Below are 27929 nucleotides of genomic sequence, written 5' to 3'. Positions count from 1 at the left end.
CCCCCCCCCCAACACAGTTTTATAATAACTGCTTTATGCAGTTTTTAAAAATCAGGAGAAAAGAGTTAACAAACAAAAGTACTTTTATGCTGTCTCTATACTTACTCAGTTACTCTTCTTACTTCTCTGTATGAATTTTAGTTACTGTTTGGTGTCCTTCGATTTCTGCCTGAAGGATTCTTTAGTATTTCTTTTAGGGCAAGTCTGGTAGCAGCAAATTCTTTATCTTTGTTTATTTGTGAATGTCTTAATTTCTTCTGTGTTTTAGAAGTCCAGTTTTTTAAGTTCAACTTTTAGACTTTCTCAGGAACCATTTTCACTGATTGCTTTTTTTTTTCCCCCCCTGTGTATGGGTCCTACTTTTTTGTTTTTGTGTTTTCTATAATTTTTGATGAAAACTGGACGTTGTAAGTAGTACAGTGTGGCGGGTGTGGACATCGTATTTCCCCTGACAGCCAGTTGTGTTTGCTGTTCGCTTTTTGTTCGTTTAGTCACTTTCCCAGACTAGTTCTGTGAAGTCTGTATTCCTTGTCATGTGGTTTCAAGTCTCTGCTCATCTAGCTTAGCCATTAGCCAGTGGTTGGACAGAGATTTGCTTAAATGCCTCGAGCCAGTAAGTCTACCAGCTTTTGCTGAAGGGCTCCATGTGTTTATCGGGGGCATGTTTTCAGTGGTCTGGCAGGCATGGTACGGCTCTGCCTTGCCATCAGTTCTTGTTTGCACAGATCCTGGGACTGGTTGGAGGTGATGGACAGGTGAACCACCTCAGGTCTTTCCTGTGCGTGCACACGCCCTTGCTCTCATGCGTGGTTTTATAGGTTTTCAGGAACACGTCAGCTTTCCAAAGCTCCCTGTGGACATTCCCATCACTTTTTCCTTTTCAGTTTTTGGTCATCCTGTTCTTAACCCCAAATTGGTTATGTTGCCTGAAGTAGCTGTGGTCTTAAACCTTTGCTTGTAATTGTTTTCACCAATGAACTATGGACCGTAATTTTCACAGAGAGGTCAAGGAATGCAGGCCTGAGAATGGAGCTTCTCAGGGTGTTGCCAGGTCAAATAGCATGTTCTCATGGAAAAGAGCTTTGGGGTCGCTCCAGACCTGTTCTCCCTACTCCGGTGGCCTATAGGCTGCTGCTTTGGACAACTACTGTAGTTGCAGAGGTGTTGGTTTTCCAGGCTGTCATGGAGTGTGGAGAGAGGAGCATGGGAATAGAGCAAAGGTAAAATGCCAGAGAGCTTTCAGTTCTTACTTAACCGAGTTCCAGCCGTTTGCTTGAGTAAACGCCAGAGTTCTAACAAAGTCCATCGGGACAGTGTTTTGCCAGTGTTCTTACTGCTTTCATTGAGGAGCAGAATTTCAGAAATTCTGACTCCACCATTCCAGAAATGCTTCTCCCTACTAGGATTGCTTCGAAGTAATCCCCAAACATCATATTATTTTATACATGAAATATTTCCGTGTATATTAAGAAGGAGAAATGTAGACTTGAGGAATAAGCTTCACGTTCACTTTCCCATGTAACACTTTTCTAGTCCTTCTGTCCGTGCTCTTCCTTAGTGTTGATTCCCAGCCATAGGCCTGCTCATTCCCGTCCCCATTCTTTAGTTGCTGTGTTCTCTTTTCCATTTATCCCCCCAAAGTATCTCGCCTTACATTGTTGCCTAACCAGATGATTTTAGTGATGTGGACGAGTACAGTGATTCTTGCTTTCCAGTAAAAGTGTTAGTGATTGGTTCTAAGGAGGGAAACATGACACGGTTGACGTACAGTATAGTTTAGGGTAGAGACCTGTGGAAGGATTGTTTGGATTTTTGTTTGGAGACAAGGTCAGGCAGAAGAAGTCAGCAGAGTTTCCAAAGTAGTTTTGTCTAAGAAGTTTTAAATCACATGTTTATTTTACTTTGCCTTATTCCCAGAAGTATTTGGGTCAGTCTTAAAAATCTTACAGTTGTGTTATGGGCCAGAAAATAAGAAATATTACTGTATGGGATTGATATTAACAGTCCCTGGATAGAGCTGTTAACCATGTTGGGGTCTTATCACAGGAGTTGTGGTTGAATCATTAATTACGTGTTGAACTCCATAAACTTGTACCATCTAAAAAAGGGTACTATTAGAGTTAGATCACCATTATCTTTTACATTCCTTAACGGTTTCTTGATCAGTCACTGAGAATAACGTTGATCGTTAATTTTACTGCATCTTTAGCACTCATTATTTTAAGCGGACCAGTTTCAGAGACATTCAGCATTCTTTGTTGAGTGGCAGTCACATGGTTTGGGCTCAGTCTGTTTTCACACAGTGTGTGGCATGATCCATTCACCACAGGATATGTTGCAGTAACAGAGCCAAAGCCTCTGTTTTTTAATGTGTTTTATTGATTGTGTTCTCAGGTTCATCAAGGCATATAAGAAGTTTGGTCTCCCTCTTGAACGGTAAGCTCCTTATTCACCTGTTTCTCATTTTTATTATATAGCAGGCTTTTTTTTGGGGGGGGTACTGTTTCCCACTTAATGCTAATGCTGGGAACGTCTTTTTTTTTTTTTTATCCTGGAAACATTCCTTTACAAATATTTATATCTTGTGTGATTGTACACGTCCTTTTGGGAAGGGATGCCAAAAATGACCATCTGTACAGAGATTTTGCTCGAGTGGAACATGAAGCAAGTACATGCAGAATACAGGGAGATGATTTCCAGAAGAGATGTTCAGATAATTCCATTTGGAAGAATGCACGCATTTAGTCCTTATTTAGTAATGTAAATTCGTGATTTTGTAGCCTTCTACTTCTTAGTAGGGTGTCGTGGGGCTTAAGTGTAAGTAACATCTCGCCAGCAGGAACTTACTAGAGGGTCGGCTGTCATTACTGTTTTACAAGCATGCAGGAAATGAACTCAGAAGTTGGATTTTAACAAAAGACCACCTGAGCTAGTTCATTATTTTGCTTTGTCCAGAATCAGCAGTATAGCCCATAAATAATAGTATTGACTTGAAGGAAATAGCAGATGTCTTTCTCTTCTTCCTGATAAACTCATGGAGTGGAAGGAAATTTACAGCCTGTGTGTTTTGTGTTTGTCTTCTCCATTTGGAGAGGAAGCCGTGATGTGTAGCAGTCGTAGCAGTGGAACCAAGAAGGTCAGGTGCGCCTCTCCAGGGTTGTTGCTGGCCACCCAGGATAGAAGGCTTGTCTGAGGTGGGGACCATAAAAACCACCAGGGTGTGGAAAAGTGCATCTGGCCTGTTCTGGCAGACCGATTTTTGGACATTGGCGTGTTCTCATGCTCCGTATGAGATCACTGAAACATACTGTACTTTGCTTCTAGGAATATTGTAAAGAATGAAAGTAGGCTGGAGGGAGGAAAGTGAGCACAAGGTGGCAGACGAGTGCAGACAGCCTTGGCCCTTCTACTGCCACTGTCAGGTAGCCCATCTAGTTAGCAGAGAAAGCCGACTCCTTCCCCTGTGTTCTTTGAAATTACTTTGTGGACTATTCCAAATCACAGTTCCTGATGATGGAAAATGAGTGGGTCAGCCCGCAGTCACTGTTGGAGGCCTTCTTGCTGGAGCCTGGGAATGATCAATAAAGTTGAGAAGAATGTCACGTTTTTTTTTTTGCAGGAGCAGGCTTAGATGAGCCCAGGGGGTATCTCATGGGACATTAGAGAAGTGGGCACAGGGCCTTGATCTGTCCCTGTATTTGTCCTTCCTCAGGCTGGAGTGCATAGCACGAGATGCTGAGCTGGTAGATAAGTCTGTGGCAGATCTGAAACGCCTGGGGGAACTGATTCACAACAGCTGTGTGTCAGCCATGCAGGAGTACGAAGAGCAGCTGAAGGAAAACGCCAGCGAGGGTAAGTTCTCCCAGATCCGGCACTTGTGGACTGGGGATTGTGCTTCTAATGGGCTTTGTTTTTGAAGAACAGGCTTCTATCCCACACATCCCTAATCCTTTGAGGTGTGTATTCTGACCTGCCCGTACGTGAGCTCAGTGTTGTAAGATCCCAGAGATCTGCTCACAAATGAAGTCGGTTTGCAGAAGGTGGGGAATGGAGAGTAATGAGCGACGTGAGTGGTTTCTTCTGATGTTGCTGCAGAAACCTTAGATTGGTTTGAATGATGTAAAGACTTGAGTGGGCAGAGCCGAGTGGATACATCTGTATTTTGGCTGCAGATGAGGACATTACAGATCACAAGCATCACGAGTCATCTTGGTTACACAAATATGGATTGTGTTATGGCAGACTTAAAGGATTTAGAGAGTTAATTGGAATAAATAAAATATGGGGTGAATATTACAAACATTTTTGTTACAATGAGATTTTCATAGCACTAAAATTTGTTATAATTGGGCTGGACGAGTTATACCGTCACAGCTGTCTCGTTTGCAGAGGAGAATAACAGTGCCTGCCCCTGAGGGTTTGAGTCGTTCCTGGCTGATTCCATTCGCAGGAAGCGCTTAGCATGGTGTCTGGCTTGCGGTGTTCACCGACGCCAGGGAAGAATTATTTGTGCTTTAGATTTTCTTTTTAAAGATACTACTGAAGGAAGTAGAATTTCAGAGTGTCCTTAGTCAAAATTTTCTTTAGATTTATTTTCCTCTTTTTTTTTAAAAAAGAAATTGACGTGGTTTGGACAGTGCTCCATGTACATGCTTTTATTTATTTATTTATTTTTAAAAGATTTTATTCATTCATTTGACACAGAGAGAGAGATCACAAGTAGGCAGAGAGGCAGGCAGAGAGAGAGGGGGAAGCAGGCTCCCTGACGAGCAGAGAGCCCGATGCGGGGCTCGTTCCCAGGACCCTGAGATCAGGATCCAAGCCGGAGGCAGAGGCTTAACCCACTGAGCCACCCAGGTGTGCTGAGAATACATGCTTTTGTATAGCCTTCAGAATACACCCAAGAGTCAACTTTAAGTTTACCATGTTTTCATTTTTCATTGTAATTATTGTGAATAAATTTTACACTCCCAAGGTTCCAAATTGAAAAACTGGTAACCCTATTTCTTGTATCTTTCTAGAAATGAGAAAATTCATATTACAAAAAATGAATAGATCATGGTTTGTCCCCTTATAACACAAATGCAGCGAGCACACTCTTCTGCACCTTGCTTTTTCCATCTCATGGTACATTTTGGAGATAGTTCCTTCTAACAGTCTCCTGCCTCCCACACCCCTCTTTCTTGATGCACTTTCTTTTTCTGGATCCGGCTGATGGCTTCCTCCTGCCATTGCATAACTTGTTGCCCATGCCTGTTATTTGCTGTGAACTGGTGTTTAGTGTACTCTGGATCTAGGATGGCCTTTCTAATTCAGATGGAAGATTACTATTTTTATTTTTTTTAAGATTTTTTTATTTATTTGAGGGAGGGAGAGAAAGCGAATGCATGAGCTGGGGAAGTGGGAGAGGGAGAAGCAGACTCTCTGCTGAGCAGGGAGCCCAATGCGGGTCTTGATCCCAGGAACCTGGGATCATTGTCTGAGATGAAGGAACATTCTTAACTGTTGAACCACCCAGGCCCCCCCCTCAGATGGAAGATTATCGATAACTCTTTTCTTAAGTGGAAAGTTTTTGTTCCTAAAAATGCTAACATAATTATGTATTTGTCCTATCCTACAACAGACGCGTTTTGAAATATTAGCACCAATCTCAACTTCCTGAAGTTTGAATTTTTTTTTTGCCTTTTTTTTTTTTTGTCTTTAGGAATACATCCTACTAGCTCTGTGCAGTTAAAATATCATGTTTTAACGTTATTAGAAGACTTTTCTCGTGTAGTTAAGCCACTAACTTAATAGATAATGCATCCTCTTTCACTTTCAGTTATTTTTAAGTTTTTAGGGATTGCTTTTCTCATTTTGACTTAACTCTGAAACATTTGAAGAAACTTTTGTGCTAGCATGGCCTCCTGCCCCCACCCCCGGCCCCAGTCCAGCTTTCACCATTTTTTATTAATTTTGGGTTTATCTTTCCACTCTTCCTTTGTGAGAATTTCGGTGCGTGTGTCCCTCTTCTACAGAAGGTAGCATACCGCGCATTGGGTTTTTCACCTGCGTACTTCACGCGTGGAGATGACTGCCTATCGTATAGACATCCTCTTTCTTTCCTTTTGCAATTTCAGTGTTCCACCACTTGGGTAGATGTTAATTCAGACTTTCTTGTTCCTGAGTAATGAATATTTGGGTTGTTTTAGTCTTTGGCTATTATAAAGACATCTGTAGTAAACGCGGAGTCTAATGGATATGCTGTTCTGTATCTCTACGAGCATGTGTTCTGGATAGGTTTCTGGAGGTGGGACTGCTGGGTCCTGGGGAAGCATGACTTGGTTGGATTTTAGCAAATTTTCCAGCAGTCTGATACCATAATTTATATTGCCACCAGCAGTGGATACTGGTACTTGTTTATAAGCCTCACAAACAGAGGATATTGTCAAATGGTTGGGTTTTGCCAAACTGATTGGTGAGAAACGGTGTCTTGTTTTTGTTTTAATGAGTTAGGTTGTTAAGTGTTTTCTAAGAGCCATTTGTGAATCACCCGTTTTCTCTTCTGTCCATTTTCTTAATTTTTAGGATTTCTTTTTCTAATTAAGGTTGCTGGTTTTCTCCTGTAATTTGTGATTTGTCTTTCTACTTAGCTTAGGGCATTTTAAGAAAAACAAATTTTTTATACAATTTAATGTATCAGTCTTTTCCCTTATTGTGCTCTTTAGATTTTGAGTCTATTAAAAACATTGCCTCTACTCCCAGTATAAACAGGAATTCACTGTTAACTTTTTCTCCTCTTGTGCTTGTGTGATTTCATTTACTTCTATATCTCTGATCCACTTGGAGTTTTTCCTGGTGTATTGAGTTTTACTTACTTTTCTTTATGGTGACTGTATGTTTCAGTGCCATTAAAAATGGTTAGTCTTGGGTGGCTCGGTGGGTTAAAGCCTCTGTCTTTGGCTCACGTTGTGGTCTCAGGGTCCTGGGATCGAGCCCCACATCAGGCGCTCTGCTCGGCAGGGAGCCTGCTTCCCCCACCCCCTCTGCCTGCCTCTCTGCCTACTTGTGATCTTTCTCTGTCAAATAAATCTTTAAAAAAAATGGCTATTCTTTTCCCCACTGCCTGATTTTTTTTTTAAAGACATGCATAATCCATTATGGATATGCTGTATGTTCAGGGACATTCAGTTATATAACCTTTTGCTTTAGTGTTGTGGTAAATACTTTCGTTTGCACGCCAGCTTGCACTGTGCTCTCCCACCAGGCATTGCGTGAGGGTGTCTGTTTCCTCTTGGTCTCATCAGTGCAATGTTTTCAAATTTTTGAGTTTTTCAGCATGATAGGTTAGAAATGGTATGTGTATATACTTAGATTGCATTTCTCTGATCGTGAGTGAGGTCAAGTATTTTTCAAATGTTTAGGAATCATTTATTTTTCCTTCTCTGAATTATCTCTTTACCTTTGCCTATATTTCTGTTGCAGTCCTTTTATTTTACAGATGAGGAAACTGAGACACAGAGAGGTCAATAACTAGGAGTTAGAGGGGAAGAGAGACGAGCAAGGGGTACTTTGTGTAGATTTGGGAGTAAATCTCAGATTTTTGCTTTTTAGAGAAGCGCCTTTCCCATTCTCACACATTCTGTTCCAACTGTCTTCAAAATTATTGGGAATAGCATTTGCAACTGAATTCTAGAGGAGTACAGAAGAATATCTAAATATTTATAATTTTAGCACCGTTTCATCAACTTGAATGTTAAAAAAAATACTTTCTCAGGCTGGGAGCCGTCTTTTCCTCTCACAAACAAGTGTCATTATCTTGTGCCATCATCTTGCCAACATCTGGCTAGAGTTGACTCGGTTTCATTTTTAATTCTAGGATTATTTTAATTTGACACTAGGGCTAAGGAAATATTTGCATGACACCTTTTGTTCATCATTTCAAATGCTATTAACTTTATCGTCTATTTTTTAATAGAGAAAATCATCTTGAAAACACTTGAGTTTCTTGAACTCTGCTTCGTCTATTTTTTAATAGAGAAAATCATCTTGAAAACACTTGAGTTTCTTGAACTCTGCTAATAGGATAGTTAGAAAACAAAAGAAAAAACTTCAGTATTACTACTAATCCTTCAGAATCTCCTTTGCTTTCAATTTTGGAACCAAAGTATAAAATAGGAAGAATGAAATAGAATTATAAATACCAGTGGATTAAAAAAAATCCTAAATCTTCAAAAGCTGAATTGTTCAGAGATTATTATTACTATTATTTTTAAAGATTTTATTTATGTATTTGACAGAGCACAAGCATGGGGAGCAGCAGAGGGAGAGGGGGAGAAGCAGGATGAGCAGGGAGCCCAATGCGGGACTTAATCCCAGGACCCTGGGATCGTGTTCTGAGCCGAAGGCAGAGACTTAATCGTCTGAGCCACCCAGGCGCCCCTGTTTAGAGATTATTTTATGAAAATTAATTGAGAAACTTTTTTGAACTAACAAAATAAGTCAGAGATATATATCGAGTGAGTAAGCATTTTAGTGTTTGCTGATAATGTTTTCTGTGGAACTCAGCACATTCTCACTTAATGGATGTGAAATTGGTATCCTTTAGGGAAAGGACCAGGGAAAAAGAGAGGCCCAACAATCAAAATATCGGGGGTCCAGGTTAATGTGAAATCCATTATACAACATGAGGAAGAGTTTGAGATGCTGCACAAATCGATCCCTGTGGACCCCGAAGAAAAAAAAAAGTGAGTCTATTCTGGGCACACACGTGAGTGGTTGTGCTGTAAGAAAGAGCTGAAGTTCTAGTTGTGTGTTGTTAGTAGTGTTTTCATTGTCTTTTGTGTGACACATTAGGATAGTTTGCCCGTGTTCACTTGTGTTCATTTCCAAGTTCGAAAGGCCCCTCCTCTCATGTCCTCCTGTCTTTGAAATTTCTTTAGATACTGCTTAACTTGTCGAGTGAAAGCTGCACATTTCGATGTGGAGTGGGGGGTGGAGGATGATTCGCGACTCCTGCTGGGAATTTATGAACATGGCTATGGAAACTGGGAGCTAATTAAGACCGACCCAGAGCTTAAGTTAACTGACAAAGTAAGTAAATCTGTGATGCTGGAGATTTCCAGATTTGTTATATACAATATTTTTATATGGATAACTTATTTTTTTACTATTTTCTGGGGGTTGGGGGAATCAGATCGGAAATGAGTACAGTAATACATTCCTGGGATTTCTTTGTTTTGGGGAATATTACCTTCTTTAGTGGACTGTGGTACTGTTAGACGAAGATAATAGCCAGGTGAAATTTTGGGGAAATCACAGGAGAAATCTTAAAATTTTAATTCTATACGTCCAATCTCATTACAACAAATACCAGGGTAAGATCATTAAAAATACAAGGAGTCCTCGGCCTTAAGTGTTGGCCTCTTGTTTAAAACCATTTTTGAAGTCGTCATGTTCTAGTTCTCCTCACAGAGAAGGAGCCACACCTTGGTATTTTTTGTAGTGGAATTAAATATTGGCCGTACTTCTCCCACAAACTGAGCCTCCCACCCTGTCCGTTGTGAATCAGGCTACCCGGTAGGAAGGCCGTGCTCAGAGCTGTAAGCAGGGAAAGCTGACTGGCTCAAATTTTAGTAGGATGCGCTCCATGCTGTGCTCCTGGCAGGGCTTTCCCTGGCACGTCAAACAATGCTCATCCCATGTGTGATGTTCTCAGAGGGTGATAGCACCCCGCCATAAGTGCAGAGACCAAATCCAGTCTGGCCTGAGAGGTCCAGCTGGGGCAGCAGGGACGGATCATGTCCTGGCATAGCTCAGTGCTCTCCGGCAATGCTCTAAGAAGCATTTTCAATCTAAAACGAAGCTTTAACCTAGCTCCAGGGATTCCCTGCTCCTGGAAGGAGGAAATCCACGACGGCTGGGATGCTCTAGCAGATGAAGCCAACAAGCCCCTCCTACCTGAGTTGTTCTACCCTGTTAACAGCACAGGTAGGAGCCAGTGGGAGAGCTGGATTTCTCCATCCCATTTTGTAAAATGAGAACGGCTCATAAGGGATTTTCAGTGACTGGGAGCCATGGACATGAGATAGGATCTGAGGCTTTATCTGTCTTTCGGGTGGTTGGGGAGGGAAAGGACTGCGCAGTTCTTCATTGTCTCTGTGAATCCGGATCCACTAACCGGGACATGGGTGGTGGCGGGTGCTTCTCTTCCTTTCCTGTTGAAGATTCTGCCCGTGGAGACAGATAAAAAACCTCAGGGGAAGCAGCTGCAGACCCGAGCGGACTACTTGCTGAAGTTGCTCAGGAAGAGTCTGGAGAAGAAGGGGGCCGTGACCAGCGGGGAAGAGGTGAGTGCGGCTGCTGGGCGGGGACCCTTCAGAGGCCCAAGGCTCCGACCCTGCAGAGTTAGGTAGGACAAGGGACATTGCGCTCTCCGGGCGCTGCACTGCACGGTACCTTCCACAGGCAGGGGTTGTTTTTGAGGTTCCAGTCATGATGGTTTGGTTGACGATAATAGAAATGTTCATTTGATAATGGCCCTGGACATCTTGGCAACTTCCTTACAAGCCCATTCTCCTCCAGTTTTGCCTCAAAATAGTCCTTTCCTCTGCCAGTGCCGTTGGTCCAGACATGCACTGCCGCTTCCTTGTGCTGCTTCCTCAATTCTGGAACATAGTTCTGGTTACTGTATGGCTACCACCAGCTTTACCTGGTACAGCTGACCCTGGGCTGCTTGTAATGATGGATCCCAGAGGTGACGTTGGATAGTTAGAGTCCACAGTTCCTTCAGAAACTGGCCTTCAGTTGTGACTGCCTTGTTTACTCAGTACAGAATACCAGCGAACTTGCTAATGAGCTCATTAAGATAAGATAAGAACCTTATCTCCATTTATTTTCCCAATTTTTCATTTCAAAATCAGGCCTAGAAAGATGAGAAAATCACAGTGAAATGTTACATCTGGCACTCGCAGTCTTGGTGGGGTGTGTGTGCTCAGTGCTCTAGAACTCAGCCGTTTACATGAATTTCTTTATATTAGAAACGAAACGAATTTTAGGGGGAAATATCACCCTAATCCCATACCTAATCCCATACCTAGTCATAAGTAGTGCCATTCTCCAGATAACACGTTGAGTATGAATTATATGTTAGGTTGTGGAGGGACAGATTAGATCATGTTTATATTTGTTTTAGATCTCTGTATCATATTTGAGTGGATTGAGAGCATTTTATTCTTCGCCTTCATTTTTAGGTAGAGTGTAAGTCTAGATTTTTAAATGTTACTTTATGTCTCATAGATTTATTTGTATCTTTGTGCACAAATGTGCTTTTCCTTCTTTTGAATTCTGTCTTTAGCATGAATGCTGCACACTGGCAATAGATTCAAGGATATGCATGCTTTTATGTAGTGTAGGGACATGTATGGTACATTACTGTTTTCCTGTTCTCCCCCAGGTAGAACTGGTTACGCTCCTTTGAACTTTCTCATTTGAGTTGGGCTGCTACTGCTCTTCAGAGTCCTAATGTTACTTGGTCATGCTTCCTGAGGTTTGTGGTTTTAATCATCATTTTTTCTCCTTTCCAGGCCAAATTAAAGAAGCGGAAGCCTCGAGTAAAGAAGGAAAACAAAGAACCCAGGCTGAAAGATGAGCATGGGGTTGAGTTTTCATCTCCTAGACATTCAGACAATCCATCAGAAGAGGGAGAAGTAAAGGTGCGCGGCTGAATTCCAGTTGAGGGTTCTTTTAGGCTACATGTATTATGCCGGCTGGTATAAAACCATTCAGAATGTGTTTGGTTTACACACAGAGTCAGTAAAGTGAAAATAGAATAGATATGTCTCTGCTTCCCCTGTGAGAGAGTGATTTGTTCATTCAAGCCAGCCGTCATGGATCCATAGGTAATGGAAGTCAGTGAAGGGAACCCTGCGAGGTGTAATGATAAATGGCCCGTGACACCCTGGCCCTGTGGTTGAAAAAGGTAGGGAGTGGTGGTGGGGCCTGCAGCTTACCAGGAGCCTTGTGCCTCTGCAGTTCAGTTCATTGTGGGCCAGCAAAACACATTGGTGGGTCAGGTTGGCCCACGGCCTGCCAGTTTGTGACCTCTGGTTTGAGCAAAGTGAAAAATGGGTAGCATTCAGTGTGTTGTTTCAGTGAGTGACAGCTTTATGGGATTTTATGTTGTTGCCCTTCAAGTGTGATGATACTTTGAGATTAGCTCCAAGAGCATCGGCATTGGGGACTGAAACTGGCATGAATTTGTCATGCACACACGAATTCAAAAAGTAGTAGCAACCATGATGGTTACTACTGACGGTTACTACCGTAACGGTTAGGGGATGGGTATGTAATATCTCTGGTCCTCAGTTTTCTCCATCTGTGGAACGGGAATGATAATGCTTATGGTTGAGGGTTGCTGTGAGAATTAAAGAGAGGATGTGAGTTGCAGAGCATCTGTGGCTACAGCCTTACCCGGTTATTACCAGAGAGCTTAGCTTTGTGTGAGTGAGTGCCATAGGGCCGTGTGCTTGAAAACAAGCTCAGAGTGTAGGTGCAGTGATGAACCATTGTGGACAGTGCTCCTCTCTCCAGAAAGCAGATGAGCAGATCTAAAGTTTGTGGCAAAAGCTCACAGCCCTGTTTGTTTTCTAGGATGATGGCTTAGAGAAAAGTCCAATGAAAAAGAAACAGAAGAAGAAAGAGAACAAGGAGAACAAGGAGAAACAAATGAGTTCTAGGAAAGACAAAGAAGGGGACAAGGAAAGGAAGAAGTCAAAAGATAAGAAAGAGAAGGTATTGCTTACTGAGATACCCATAGTATCTGAAATTTCTTCTAGAATTTAGACAGTGGGGCTTGAGCACCCTGAAATAATCATCTCTTTAAGGGTCCATCGAAGAAGGAAGGACGGGGCTGTCAGAGGGATGCCCTCACCTCTTATTACAAAGAGGGGAATGTGCAGTTGGGGAGTTTTTTTTTTTTGTTTTTGTTTCTGTTTTAAACTATAGACGGCCTTTAGTTGATCTCTTATTCCATGTTTCAGAGGGGAAGTTTTGATGAGATAGGATAGGTGAGAGAAAGCTGCATTTACAGGTAATGATGTCAAATATGTTCTCACATAACATGGTAGAAGAGACAATCCACAGATGAATTTGAATATTTGAGAAGTAGAGGAGTCAACCCAAATATATCAAGAGAAGCTTTTGGAGTAGAAATGGATGCTATTATATAATCTTCACTTAGGGACTTCTGTGAGGTTAATTGCAAACCACAGATTTCTGGTAGAATGTTGCGTGTATGCTTGCTGGCTTCTGATGAAATTATTATGCAGTTAACCCTTAGTCATTAAAACATAGAAACAAGTAACAGCTATAATTCTGCCATTCACTGATAATCTCTAATAGATTTCTTCATCTTCAGAATTTTTGTCTTATATGTGTATGTACAAGTATGAAAAGAAGATCAGATCAGACTTTGGGTAGCCCTTTCTGGCCGCCCCCCCTCCGCCCCCCGCCCCAAGCAGCACATCAGAAACAACTTTCCCAATGAATAAGTAAATGTTAAAATCACTTCAGATAGCTAAAGAAGATTCTATTTGATTATAACACTTTGGAAGCAGTGTAGACTTCCCATATTGAAATCACTTCCAATTTCTTAAGTTAGGAAACGTACTGTGCCAGATGCCTTTGCATTTCTGCTCCCACAGAAAGATACTCTTTTTTAGAGTGAAATATTTCCAAAACAAAAGCACAGGGAGCCATTTAACAGACATCTACTTATCCACCACCCAAGACAGAACTGTGGCCAGCATTCTTCCACATTTACTCTAGGCACATTTTGTTGGGCTGGTGTATTTTGTGTTTTGTGAGCATCTTACCAATAGTACTGAAGCACACCCCTCCTGCCCCCCCATATTCTTCTTTCCTGATGTCATTACTCTGCCTAACTTTTTTTTCCTCCCATGGTTTGAAATCCTCCTATCCATGTTTTTATGCTTTTGCTATATTTTACACAATTGTAAACAAAGCATAGTAATATTTTTTTTAAATGTTCATCATACATGTATGTATCTCCATCCTTCTGTATCCAGAGTCATGTACATTTCAATCATTTACAGCATAGTAGTTAATACAGATTCCTAGGTCAAAGTGTATGATTATAGGCTATTAATAAAAGATGCTACATAATAGAGTACAAGAGTTCTGCCAGTTTATAATCTCTGCCTGTTGATGTTTTTGTGCATTTTATGGATGAGGGAATAGAAGCCAAAATAGCATTGTCCTGAAGCTGAAGTTATAATTGGGTGTGTTTGGAGTCAGAAATGGAAATGATGTACGATTAAGCTATTCATTAATCATGTAGATTTGATTACGTGGTGTTTCAGAAGACTTTGTTTTACCGTTTTTGTAAACTGAGCCTGTCTGTCACATGGACCCTCTGGAGTGGTGTGACATAGCTAAGATGTCCAGCTTGCAAGGCAGGATTGCACCAGTGACAATGACTCCTTGTAACTCTTTTTTAAAAGCCTAAAGGTGGTGATGCCAAATCTTCAAGTAAATCGAAGCGATCTCAGGGTCCTGTCCATATTACAGCAGGAAGTGAGCCTGTCCCCATTGGAGAGGATGAGGATGATGATCTGGACCAGGAGACATTCAGCATAGTAAGTCTGGAAATTGAGGGGTGCTGGTGTGTGCGGCCACAGAGCCTGCTGTGGTTCTGCCTTCCCCAGGTCCAGCCACACGGCCTCCACTGGCCGAGCAGTAGTATGTTACTGTGGAACACATGGTTTCTGCTATCTAAAGACCTTTTGCTTTGGGATAGGCAGGCAGGAAGAGGTTTTCTTACCCTTTGGTGAGAAAGAGGTTTGGGGAATTGATTTCCTATCTTGTGCTCCCAGTCAGAAAGGCTGTGGTAGGGGGTGGGTAGGGGTGGCTCAGTTGGTTAAGCATCAGACTCTTGGTTTTGGCTCAGGTGGTGATCTCAGGTTTGTGGGATCGAGCCCCGTGTTGGGCTCTGTACTGAGGGTAGAGCCTGCTGAGATTCTTTCCTTTCTCTCCCCCACCCCCCACCGCCCCATGTGTGTACATGCTCTCTCCCCTTCTCTCATATAAACAAACAAACAAGCAAATAAATAAATAGATAAATAAAATCTTCATTAAAAAAGAGAAAGGCTGCAGGGGCCCTTAGAGGCATTTGGGAAACAGAGGTGTTCACTGAGCTAATAGTTACTGAATACTTTCTTGTGCCAACCCCGGAGTTATCTACCATGTTTTAAAGAGAATTGCTTCTCTTGCTGCTGACTTCACGTTTGAGTAGGGGAGATAGATAGCCACACGGGTTGTGCTCATGCTACTGTGATGGGCTGGGGGGTTTCTTTAGCAGATGGCTCTAAAGATCCTGTAAGAAGGGGATTGACCAGGCAGGGGCTATTGGGAAGGCATGCTTCGGGCGGCGATGCTTGAACTGCTTTCTGAAGGAAGAGGGAAAGGTCGTAAGAGGTGAGGGGAAGAAAGAACATGTCAAGGCAAGGTGGCGGCAAGTATAAAGGCCGTGTGGCAGGACCACCGGTGGTGCAATGAGGTCACAGAAGGCCACTGTGGCTAGTGTGGTGAGAACCAGGGGACATCACATGAGGACAAGGTCAGGGTTCTGGCTGGGTGAGTGAGAGCAGTGGTGAGTGTGAGTGTGGTGTGTCCTCCATGCTGCCACACTGTGGTGCTCGGGGCCAAGACATACCCACGACACGGTCTCTTTCCTCATATGGGACAGGCAATGTGATGGGGAGGGGAGCTCATGGACCAGGGCTCGAGTGGGAACGGAAACAGGCCAGCATGTCCTCAGGGACCTTAGCCCCTCACTGGAGCCGCATGATCTTCACTGTGCTGTGCTCCACGATTCCTCCCGCCTCCTCTGTCCAACCTTCCACAAATCACAGCTCCCTTGAACAGTTAATTCAGTCTCAAAGAGAATCTCATCTTCTAAATCTCGAAATACTCCTGCTGCATGGCAGCAAAGGATAGAATATTGACCTCACCCTGTAAGGTAGTTGTCTCTCTCATTGCTCCTTTCTTTGTGTTCTCAAAAATCTGTACACATATATATATTTTTTCTTTGTCCTTAACTCATTTTTCTTAATTCTCTGTACTGTTCTGTGTTTTGCTGTCTGACGGCAAGTAGCGATTCTTAGGTTAAAGTACATTTGGGTGTTAAAAGTATTTCTAAAGAGAAAGGTATGTCAGTAAATGCATAAACTGACTGAATAAATTCATTGTACAACCAGCCTTTTGAGCTGATCTGTTTCCTGGTTTTTCCTTAGTCCAGTATGTATGTATGTATTTATTTTAAAGATTTTATTTATTTGACACAGAGAGACAGAGAGAGAGATAGTGAGAGAGGGAACACAAGCAGGGGAGTGGGAGAGGGAGAATCAGGCTTCCCACTGAGCAGGGAGCCAGATGCGGGGGGGCTCGATCCCAGGACCCTGGGATCGTGACCTGAGCCGAAGGCAGATAATTAATGACTGAGCCACCCAGGCACCCCTTAGTCCAGTATTTATAAGAGAATATCCTAACCTAATGCTTCTAATACTAACCATTTATTTTTTAAAAATGCTTTCACTTATTGGCTCTTATTGTCATGTCTTAATATTCTAAAATCTTTTAAAAATGTAGAAAAATTTAAGAAATATAATAGACATTGATAACAAGTACCATGAAGCCTTGTCAAATGTGTTTTTAAGACTCAAGAGTTAAGTTGAAGCCCCTGGTATTTCTCACTCTAAATACACGCACACTTGTCCTTTTTTACCTCCCCAAAAGTAGGGTAGTAGTTTTAGATCTCGTTACTGTTCTTGCGCTTGGTTTTAGCATTTTATGATTTCTGTTTGTCTATAAAGACAATAAGGACTCGCAAAGCCAGGCACTGTTTGTGCCTTTATATCTTTGTTCTCCACAACAATCCTATGGGATAGGTAATTCTTTCCATTTTACTTATTAAAAAATAAGATGAAGAGGGTTACCTGGCTGACTTACTTAGTAGAACCTGACTCTTGATGTTGGGGTTGTGAGTTTGAGCCCCACGTTGGGTGTGGAGTTTACTTAAAGATAAAATACTTAGGGATACCTGGGTGGCTCACTCAGTCGGTTAAGCATCCGACTCCTGGCTTTGGCTCAGGTCATGATCTCAGGGTTGTGGGTTTGAGCCCTGAGTCGGGCTGCCTGCTCAGCAGGGAGTCTTCTTGAGGTTCTCTCTCTCCCTGCTCCTCTCCTCCAGCTCCCCACTCATGGTGTGCTGTCTCTCTCTCTGAGAGAGACAAAAAATAAGTAAATAAAAATAAAATCTTTTAAAAAAAAAATGGAGAGTCACAGAAGCTATTTGTTAACATAGTTAAGATGTAGGGCAAAGATTTGACCCGATAGTTTGGCACGAGCACCTGGGTTCTTGACCCGTCTACTGCACGGCCGCCTCTGTGTCCCTACATGGCAAATAGTTTTGCTTTCCGTGTTGAAAGACTTTATAAAAATGCTACACTGTGTATATCCTATAACTTGATTTTCCTCTGCAGCATCTCTGTTTTTGAGGTTGACCCATGCTGGTAATTTAAACCCGTTTCAGGGGCGCCTGCCTGGCTCACTTGGTGTAGAGCACGCCACTCTTGATCTCCGAGTTGTGAGTTCAGGCCCCACACTGGGCATAGAGCTTACTTAAAAATAAAAATTAAAAACTAAAAAAAACCCGTTTCATAGTATTTTATATCATGACTTCCACAATTCATTGTTTCTCGTGTAGATGAACCTCGGGGTTTTCCAAAGGTTTATTACCAAACACCGACGGCAGCAAAGTTCTTGTGAATATTTTCATTTACGGGGTGCCTGGGTGGTTCAGTGGGTTAAGCCTCTGCCCTCGGCTCAGGTCATGGTCTCAGGGTCCTGGGATCGAGCCCCGCATCGGGCTCTCTGATCAGCGGGGAGCCTGCTTCTTCCTCTCTCCCTGCCTGCCTCTCTGACTACTTGTGATCTTTGTTTATCAAATAAATAAATATTTTCATTTACACGTGTAAGTGCTTCTCTAGACTGTACAGCTTGCGCAGAGCTCTGGGTGTTTCCTTGGGCGCGCACATTAGTCACTTCAGCCGATCCTGTGGAACTACCCCTTCCAGCTCATCTGGAGATTTATACAGACTCCTAACAGGGAACCCGAGTTCCGGTGGCCCCCCAGTCACAGAAACACTTGGTCATTTCTGACGACTTAATTTTTGCCAACCTCTGAGGGGCATGAAATACTGATCAGTGAGTGAGTGTTTTCGTGTCTGTGAGGCATTCATGTTTGTAGTGGATTGTCTTTTGTATTCTTTGCCTGTTTTGGGGTAATTTGTTCTTACCTTGCCTATAGCAGTCCTTTATACGATCATGATACTGATCTCTTTCTTACCCGTTAGAGTCATCATAGACACCTTCCAGGTTGTGGTAAATCTTCTTCTTTTGTGTACTTCTTGAAAATTGAGGTAGAACTCCAAAAAGTAAACAGAATTATCGCAGAGTGATAGAAGTTTGTAGGGTTTTCTTTGTTCTGAAATTTTGTGCTCGTGTGCCTTAGTAGTTTGTTGTACCAGATGCCTCATGGTTGACAGCCATGCTCTATGGGTCTGAAGCGTCTTCTTGAATTATTTTGTGGTGGTTTCCTCCTGATTCTTAGTTTCATCTTTACAGAACTTTTTGTTTTGGGAAACTGGACTCTGGGAGGGGTCCCTAATACTACTACCTTTTTTTTCATTTCTGTCCTTTAAATTCTGCATTCTAGGGGCACTTGGGTGTCCGTTAACTCAGCTTAGCTCAATTGCTAAGTTAACTCAGCTTAGCTCAGTTGCTAAGCATCTGCTTTTGGCTCAGGTCATGATCCCAGGGTCTTGGGTTTGAGCCCCACATTGGGTTCCCTGCTCAGCAGAGAGCCTGCTTCTCCCTTGCCCACTCCTCCTGCTTGCGTTCCCTCTCTCTGTCTCTTTCTGTCAAATAAATAAAATCTTAAAAAAAAAAATAAATTCTACTTTCTAGGAGTTTCCCCCCCACTTTACTCACATGAGTATTTCTTTTAAGCTTTTTACTTCTCTTGTCATGTTTTATATCCAAGATCTTCCCCCTGCCCATGGTTCTCTGAATGTTTTTTATATTTTCCTTGAACTTGTTTTCCATCATTCATGTTAGATGTTTGTTTCCAATGACTTGTAATCATTGGTTGTCTGCATACACATTTGGGAGCAGGGGACTAACCATCCGACTAGAAGCTCTGAGCGTGGGCGTTGGGGCTTGGTGGACAGACAACTTCCAATGCTCACGGTCTGGTGATGTGGGGCTGCTTCACTGGAAGACTTGCAGTGGGGAGTTCCCTGTCTTAGTTGGTCAGATTTCGTGGACGAGGACCCTCCAGTCTCCTGAGTGAAGGGTGTAGGCCTGGCTCTCTTCATTCTGGAGTCTCCCTGGGAGGCAGAAAGGCCCGCCTCCTCTGGTGTGTGCCCGCTCGTATGCTCCTGTTTCGTGCACAGCCCCGTTCATAGATCTCTCCTTTATCTTCTCCAGAGAATAACCTCTTTTGCTGGGCACAGTTGGAAATTTGGGTATCTTTTGTGAATCTGGGTATTTGCTACTTCTAAGCATTGTTGAAAAAACCACTCCTTAGTTTTAACCAGAGGTACCTAGCTCTCCTCGGGTTGGGGGTTGTGTGCGGTGGGGGGATGTGGTAGTATAAACCAGCTCGGTTCTCATGCAGGTCTCTTAAGTCATTTCCCTTGCTGCCAGTATTTTGTTGCTCTTGTTTTCTCTTTCATTTTCCCTTCTTTGTGGGCCTTCCTCTTTTTGAAACACTCCCTTTGCTGTTGTTCAGTGGAGTTGGGCGGGGAAGACAACGACTCTTGTGTTCAGCTCACCATCTGTATCTGCATGCCTTCTCCATAGTTTGTTGCAAGCCCAAAGGACTTGTAACTTTTCTATCCTGCAGTTTTAGATAGTTTGTCTGGCGGTGGGACATTTCTGGGTTAGGCCTCTAATCTTGCTTCTCATTTTATCTTCATAATGGCCTTCTGAGGCTTTATCACACCCCTCTGGTAGATGAGAAAACAGCATTTTGAGCTATAATAAAAGGAAGGTATAGAAGTCATCACTCTAAGAGGTGATAAAGCCATCACTCTGAGAGATGCTGTTGGGACCTGCACCTCGGGTTTCCCCGACTTGACAGCTACACTTGCTCCTAGGGCTTTAACCCGTTCCTCTCCAGGGGTACGATGGCACGAGGGATAGCTGGGTTTTCTCTGGGCATTCACGGCACAGGGAACAAAGACAAGATGTCTTTGCTGCGGGTGTTTTATGTCTCTACTCTGTTGTCCTGTTCCAGTGCAAAGAGCGGATGAGGCCAGTGAAAAAGGCTCTGAAGCAGCTGGACAAACCCGACAAGGGGCTCAATGTGCAGGAACAGCTAGAGCACACCCGAAACTGCCTGCTGAAGATCGGAGACCGGATAGCCGAGTGCCTTAAAGCCTATTCAGACCAGGAGCACATCAAACTCTGGAGAAGGTAAGTGATTGCAGCCTCAGACTGCCTGGTGCGATTTGGCAGTGTGTGTGTGGGGAGGGTTCTGGTTCTGTTTTATAAAAGGTGACACAGCCACCTAATGAGTATCCCCCCCCCCCCAATAAAAACCATCTGTTGTACCCGCAGGCTTCAGTTTCTTTTTCCTGCAATAGGCCATTCCACTGAGACCAGCCTTTTGAATAGGTAGGATGATGTCATCATTTTATGAGAGAACAGCAGGGAGACTGATTTTGCTGGCTTAGTCTCAGAACAAAGCCTTGGTCTGTAAACCTGGAAGGAGTAAAAGTCATCTAGTCTCACTACTTCACCCACCTCAGGCTGATGATAATAACTGTTTGAATAATTCTCTACTGACACACAAGGGGAAAAAAGGATTAAAACCACCAGAACTGTGATTTTTCCATTCTCTCTGATAATTGAAGAACTCTAGTAGTAATTTGTTAATGGAATTTAATCCAGAACTTTAATTTGTAAGGCACATCATGGCTCAGATATACTCATTTATGTGTTCACTTTTGATTTTTTAGGATAACACAACTGGAATTTCTTTCTCAAAGATAATGGCAGCATTTAGTCTCTTTCCATAATCCAAAGTGACTTTGAACTCATGTACTTCATGGTTCATGTAATTATCCTGGTATAATATGCCCAATCCCAGTGGATTGGTTTTGAAAAAATGGATTTAAGAGAACTTTTTCATGCTATCCATAGCATGCTTCACACCCATTTAAGAAAATTAAGTTTCAAAATGTGATTTTTGTCCTCCTTTACACATCACCAACTTCTTCGTGTGCCTAGCCACTGGGCTGTTTTTCCAGCCAAGTTAATCCCTGCTGGAAGAGAACAGAAGGTCATCCTAGTACGTAGATCTGTGAGGCTAGGCTTTCTGCCGGGCACTGGTGCCTGTCTGTGTTGAAGTGTGTGGGGGCACTGTAGACCTGGCTAGCAGTCGTTCATAAGCAGGTCCTTGCCCATTCCAGAGACACTGTCCATGCTGAAGTGGGCATTGCAAGACCAGGTATGGCAGGTGTTCGAGAAGGAGGCGGGGTCTGCAGAGGAGTAGTGGGGAGGATGCCCTTCTGAGAGGCAGGCAGGTGTACATGAGCTGGGCAGACTTGCTTACGGGAGAGTTTTCAGGCTTTGGCACAGGCTTACAAGTGGGCCAGTGAGGGGAGCTGGGTGGGTTTTAGGGTTCAAAGGCAGTTTGTTAAGACCACTGAAGCCCATTCTGGAAGACCTTAAAAAGGAAGGGACGGTGCAGCAGGTGTACGGCTTCGGGAGCCAGTCCCGTTTCTGTGGGTGGCGTGTTGTGGTCAAACTATTCTCTCCAAAGCATGGAAGCAGGTGAGACTCCTTTTCCAGCTCACCACGAGTACTGCTGCCTCCTTGTTCTAGACGCCCGTTCTGTCAGTCACTCCGCTGGCTATGGTAATGCTTGCTAGGATGGGTGCAGTGGTATTGCAGGGAGGCACTGCTTGGAGTTTTCGGGAAGAGATGAGAGATCCTGGTGGTGACAGCTGGGAAGGAAGAAGGGACAGCAACATGGGGATGCACGAATGTATGTAGGTCCCAGCTGGGAAGATGGGAGTAATGATGGATTGTGTGGCTGAATCTGGAGACTTTAGGACTTTCCTGGGTGCCGGTGAATTAAGGGATTTGAGCTAGGAGACCCGAACCCTTGTCTCCAGACTCCTTGGTCAGACTCTGTTCAAACACTGGCCTCTAAAGACGTGTTAATGAAGCGCAGACCTGAAGGAGTATTTCTGTTACTTAATTTCTACACTTGGGTGAGGCTCTGTGGCAGAATTCAGTAGCTTGTCATCAGTAAAGAGAACGGAAAGTCATTTAATGCATTCTATGATTTTCTTAAAGCTATTTTTTATTTTTTACTTTTCTTTAGGAACCTATGGATTTTTGTTTCCAAGTTTACAGAATTTGATGCTCGAAAATTGCATAAGTTATACAAGATGGCTCATAAGAAAAGATCTCAAGAAGAGGAGGTACAATACACATTTAATCCTAATTTATACAATCAGATAAAAACCAGTTCCACAGAATTCCTTCATTACTCTTTTTCCCAGGAAGATGGTCAGGGGAGGATACTGTTGGTGCCAGAAGGGTCCTTGGTTCTCTGCCCTCAGTACAGATGGAGGGGGAAGTGCTGGAGGGTGGAGGTGCCCAGCACAGCCCTGCCTGTCCCCCACAGTGCGCCCTAACGCCATGTTACTTGTGCAGCGTCTCAGCATGCTTCCCTACTGGGAAAAGTAACAGTGACTCTTGATGGGTGAAATCGCCAACAGGTTAGAGCCAAAGTGAATTAAAACTCTGACAGGGAGTCGTTACCGTGTGTTTCTCTGTCCTGGAGTCATTTATTCACCAATCTTGTGGCGGCTTACAAACCTGGCTCCTGATAAGTAACAGGGTTGTAGGCAGAAAGTACTTTTTCTGTTCTTTTCTGGGCCATGTGTATTGGTGTCCTTCCAGCTTTCGTACGTAGCGTCCCAGCTGCTCGCATAAGGGAGCAAACACGAGAAGGTTCCCAGAAGTTCCTTCCCTTCTCTGTCATGGAGGGGGGCAATGGGCACATAAGTGGCTTCCTGATTCTGTAGGTGCCATGTTCCTGAGGCCAGCATGCCTCTTTCCAGATCTACTGACTGGACGTGTGGGCCCTCCCCAAATCAGCCACTCAGGGCCCATCTGTGAACATAGAACACCTCCGCCACTAGCATGTCGGTGACATGTTAGTCTGTGACACCTGCTCACGGGACTTGCCGGCAAAGGGCGACTTCCTTGTTGGGGCAGCAGGTGCTGCTCTGAGAGGCTGACTTGCTGCAGGAGCTCAGGGCAGTTCCTGAACAGGGTTTATAAGCGTGTCGTAGACGGCAGGTCCGAAACCACGAGGGGCAAGAGAGGAATACTTGGAGGTGGTGCTTTCTGTACTGTTCTTTTTTTTTTTTTCCTGTACTGTTCTTGGGAATTCTGCCAGCCAGGGGATTAAGAAGCTTTGGTTTCTTTTTTATTCTCAGGAGCAAAAGAAGAAAGATGATGTGATTGGTGGAAAGAAGCCGTTTCGGCCAGAGGCCTCAGGCTCCAGCCGGGACTCCCTAATATCTCAGTCCCACACCCCGCACAACCTTCACCCTCAGAAGCCTCACTTGCCCGCCTCCCATGGCCCACAGATGCACGGACACCCACGAGATAACTACAATCACCCCAACAAGAGACACTTCAGTAACGCAGGTAGGTCATGAAGTAGAGTTTTTTTTTTTTTTTTTAAGATTTTATTTATTCATTTGACAGAGATCACAAGTAGGCAGAGAGGCAGGCAGAGAGAGAGGAAGCAGGCTCCCTGCCAAGCAGAGAGCCCGATGCGGGGCTTGATCCCAGGACCTTGGGATCATGACCTGAGCTGAAAGCAGAGGCTTTAACCCACTGAGCCACCCAGGCGCCCCCATGAAGTGGAATTTTAAGAAGAGATGCCAAAAGAATCCTTTTCTTTTCTGAAGACAGCAGGTAGACCTGTGCTCCGTTCTCCTTCAGAACTTTGTGGTCTTCCGTCTCAGTGAGACGGAGGGTGAAGTAAAGGTCCAGAAGGCTGGTCGTTACTCCGGCGTGAAGAAGAACATGGCCAAACAAACAAGTAATAGGACGAGAGGAGCAGTTTACATTATACGGGACAGTCAAATGGTCAAAACTGCTAATACTGAAAGAGCCCTTGTAAATTGACAACAAAAGAATAACCAAATAGAAGAATGGGCAGAGGTTAGGAATAGAGAATTCATACCGGAGGAAATTCAGGGGGCCAGTATGATAGGTGGCCAGCACTGCTCGTAGGGAAATGTAAATTCAGGCAATAGCAAGCTAACTAATTTTTTTGCCCATTCAGATCAATAAAAATTAAAAGGGTGGAATACATGGAAATTGCTAAGAGTGTGAATTGCTGCAGTGTTTACAGAAATTAATCTGAAATATCTAAATACATAAGCTTTTTATTTTTTGGTATCTACCAGGATGTAGGAGGATGCCATTCTGGTCTTAGAATGGCAAAAAGCTGGAAATAACTTTGGATATCCATTAACAGGAGTATCATGAGATAAATGGTAGGACGTTGGTGCTTTATATATTATTACCAGTTATTAAAAAGAACGACTTGGTTTTAGAAATACAAAAATGGGAGAGAATGCAACAACAAAATCTGTATGTGTCTGTTTAGCTTTTTTAAGGTGACATTTATATAATACCAACTTTACTTTTTTTATAGATATTGTGGTTTTTAAAAAAGATTTATTTATTTGAGAGAGAAAGTATGAGAGAGCACGAGGGAGAGAGCAGGCAGGAGCAGGGGCGGGGTGGTTGGAAGGAGGGCAGCGGACATCCCACTGAGCAGGGAGCCGGCGGGGGGCTCCATCCCAGGAGCCTGGGATCATGACCCGGGTGGACAGCAAAGGCTTAACTGACTGAGCCGCCCAGGCGCCCCATCGTTCACCATTTTATTTATCCGGTTTAGTGGCATTTGCTACATTCACAGTGTTGTGTGTAACCACCACTTTTCTCTTAGTCACTAAATATTTCCATCGGCTCAAACGGAAATCCCACGTCTATGAGGCAGTTTCTCCCCATCCCCTGCCTGCAGCCCCCGGTGTGTATTCTGTCTGTGTGGATTTCTGTGTTTGGGACACTGCCTGTTAATGGACTCAGTCTCTATATAAATGTGTCTGATTCATTCACTTTGCATAGTATTTGAAGGTTTATCCACATTGTAACGTTTGTTAGTACTTCATTCCTTTTTGTGGGTGAACTGTATGGACACAGGCCACAGTCTGTGTATCCGTTCATCGGTGGATGATGGACTTTTGGGTTGCTTCCTTTTTTTTGGTTATCGTGAATAGTACTGCTGTGAAATATCTTGTGTGTAAGTATTTGAGGACCTGTTTTCGAGTCTTGTGGGTATATGCCTGGTAGTGAAATTGCTGGGTTATATGGTAATTCTAATTCACTTTCTTGAAGAGCCACCAAGCTGTTCTCCATAGTGAATGTTTGAATAAGCACAGAGAAACACGTGAGAACACACCCAGTACCAGTGACCTTACGATGCGGGGAATAGAGGGGGCATTGCAGGAAGTTAATAATTTCTCCATCTGTTGCTTCACTGGTTAATACTGAGCATGGATTTTAAAGATAAAAGTAAGAAGAAAGGGAAAAAAGCATATAGAATCAAAGCCAGAAGTATCTAGAACATACAGAAGTCATAGTACGGGATTTTATGGAAGGTCAGGTATTCTGTAATAATCAGAAGAAGTGTGTATTTCTTTCTAAACTTTGGTTTTAGGATTTCCATTTGATTCTTTTGAAAAATACATTTCAGTCTTTCAGTAAAATTCTCAAGTTTTTAAGAAAACTTGATTTTCTCCATCTTTTCCTCTTTTTTTGAACATAAGAATTACAGTTATTTAAAAATCTTAACCTGCTAACTCTAGGGTGTAGGTTATTGTGCGTCATTTTCTGTAATAGGTTTTATTTCTCTTGGTTTTCAGTCCTACAGTCCTGTCTTTAGGCATGCCTTCTTAGTTTTGATTAAATGGGGGAACCTGTGGGGCACCTGGGGGGCTCAGTCATTCAAGCATCTACCTTCGGCTCAGTCATGATCTCGGGGTCCTGGAATCGAGCCCCTCTCCCTCTACCCCACCTTACTGTTTGTGCTCTCTCTCTCGTTCGCTCTTTCTTGCTCTCCCAAATAAATCTTTAAATATATATACATACATTGGGGTGGGGGGGACCTATGTTGTAGAAATTGTGTAAGCTCCATATGGTGTTCCTTTCCCGGGAGAGGGTTCATTCTTCCCTCCCCTGGGCACATGGAATGGGAGGCGATCCTTCTAATCTAGTCTGTCTCTGGTCCCTCATCCTGGGGCTTAGCTCTTAAGGGTGCTCAGCGGAGAGCCTGTAGTAGCATTCTCTGCCCTCTCCCCTCCTGCAGGCCTTGACCTCCAGGCTTGGTTTTCTCAGCACCGTGAGACTGCCCCTGACTTCTCTGCTGTTCTGAGGCTTCTGGTTTAGGGTTTTTAGCCTTCTGCTCCCTGCAGACTCAGCACGTGTCCTAAGGGAAGACCAGTTGTGTGTTTGAGCCCCTCAGCTCTGCCATGCCTCTCCAGCCTAGAAGGACCTGGAAGGCTCTGCTGGGGTCTCTGGTCCTGTGCTGGGAACAGCTCAGATGTTCAGCCTCTCACCTGTGCTCAGAATCACAGGCCGCCCCCTCCCCCCACCCCCCTACCCCCCCACCCCCGCCTGCAGTGGCTTTGGCGGTCACTTGACCTCTTACCTCTCTGAGCTTTTCTGCTCCTTGGAGTCTTACTCCTGCTAGTTGTGATGGCTCTGGCTGTTCTTTGATGTCTCCAAACAGGTAGTTTCGTTTACGTGGCGTTTCTTACTGTTCTTGGCGGAGTGTGATTCCGCTTCAAGCTGCTCTAAACTACCTGGAACAGAAGTTCCATGTCTTCTGATCTTAAAAATCCAAGTAGTTCAGAATCAATTGATCGCCATTTGATTGAGGGGGAAGAAAGGTAATTAACTGTACAAGGTGACTGGGCAGTGTTTCCACGTTCATATATCTGATTGTGTTATTGGGCCTGACTTTTTCCTGGGATCAGATCAGTTTTTTGCTATTCGCGTGACGTCACTGATTTTATATTCTGATGCTTTGAAAGCATTCCTCTTAGTCTGCTCACTGTAGTCTTTTATTTAAGTCTTGGATTCTTCACCCGTGTCCTTAAGAGCTCAGTACTTCTAACCAGCGACCTACCTCATGGCAGATTCAAGAAGAAAGAAAAGCACTATTTGGTTTCTCTGGAAATAAAGGGCTTGGCTTGAGTTGTAAGCATCTCCACCATACTACAGACACCGACACCCTGTTGGAAACACTGCTTTCCATTTGGTGTGAAGCCGTCTTCAAGTGATTTGTTTTCATGTTGTGAAGGTGTCGCATTTTTGTCATTGTCCATTAAGTTAATTCACCGGAATAGTCATCGTTTTTTATTTGTTGGTGGTCTGGCCCAACCCACCTTGGATCAGCAGTGACGTGAAGCCACTGGTTGACTGTATGTTACTTGAATGATGTCAGAGTCTAAGCTGCACAGGTTCCTTCATGGTGTTACTCTTTGGCTCTATACAAAAGTGCTTAGAAGACCAGCAAAATGAGTAGAGACATCTGTCTGGTGGCATATTCTTGGTGTTAGCATAGTTATAGATAGAAGATGGATTTCCTGGGAGGCCGTGGGTATGGGCATATATATATATGTATTCTTTCTGGTTAAGCCTAAGGTTGCCCATAACAAAGGACCACAAACTGGGTGGTTTTAGAACAATGGAAATGTATT

General features: G+C 43.5%; 1 protein-coding gene across 3 annotated transcripts in view; it reads left to right on the top strand.

Moving 5' to 3' along the window:
- Window positions 1–27929, top strand: part of LOC111152726 (chromodomain helicase DNA binding protein 2) — a 116751-nt gene that overhangs the window by 79655 nt on the left and 9167 nt on the right. For all 3 annotated transcript variants that reach the window (XM_022511310.1, XM_022511309.1, XM_022511311.1), the window contains 11 exons: window positions 2395–2436; window positions 3713–3852; window positions 8588–8726; window positions 8922–9072; window positions 10206–10328; window positions 11565–11693; window positions 12631–12771; window positions 14502–14636; window positions 20360–20538; window positions 22457–22556; window positions 23583–23796. In XM_022511310.1, the coding sequence (XP_022367018.1) occupies window positions 2395–2436; window positions 3713–3852; window positions 8588–8726; window positions 8922–9072; window positions 10206–10328; window positions 11565–11693; window positions 12631–12771; window positions 14502–14636; window positions 20360–20538; window positions 22457–22556; window positions 23583–23796 (1493 nt within the window). The remainder of the gene's footprint in view (window positions 1–2394; window positions 2437–3712; window positions 3853–8587; window positions 8727–8921; window positions 9073–10205; window positions 10329–11564; window positions 11694–12630; window positions 12772–14501; window positions 14637–20359; window positions 20539–22456; window positions 22557–23582; window positions 23797–27929) is intronic.

Source organism: Enhydra lutris, unplaced genomic scaffold (genome assembly GCF_002288905.1).
Source record: "Enhydra lutris kenyoni isolate GAN:26980312 unplaced genomic scaffold, ASM228890v2 scaffoldscaffold29, whole genome shotgun sequence".
Lineage (NCBI taxonomy): Eukaryota > Metazoa > Chordata > Mammalia > Carnivora > Mustelidae > Enhydra > Enhydra lutris.
This window is presented reverse-complemented; position numbering and strand designations above follow the sequence as displayed.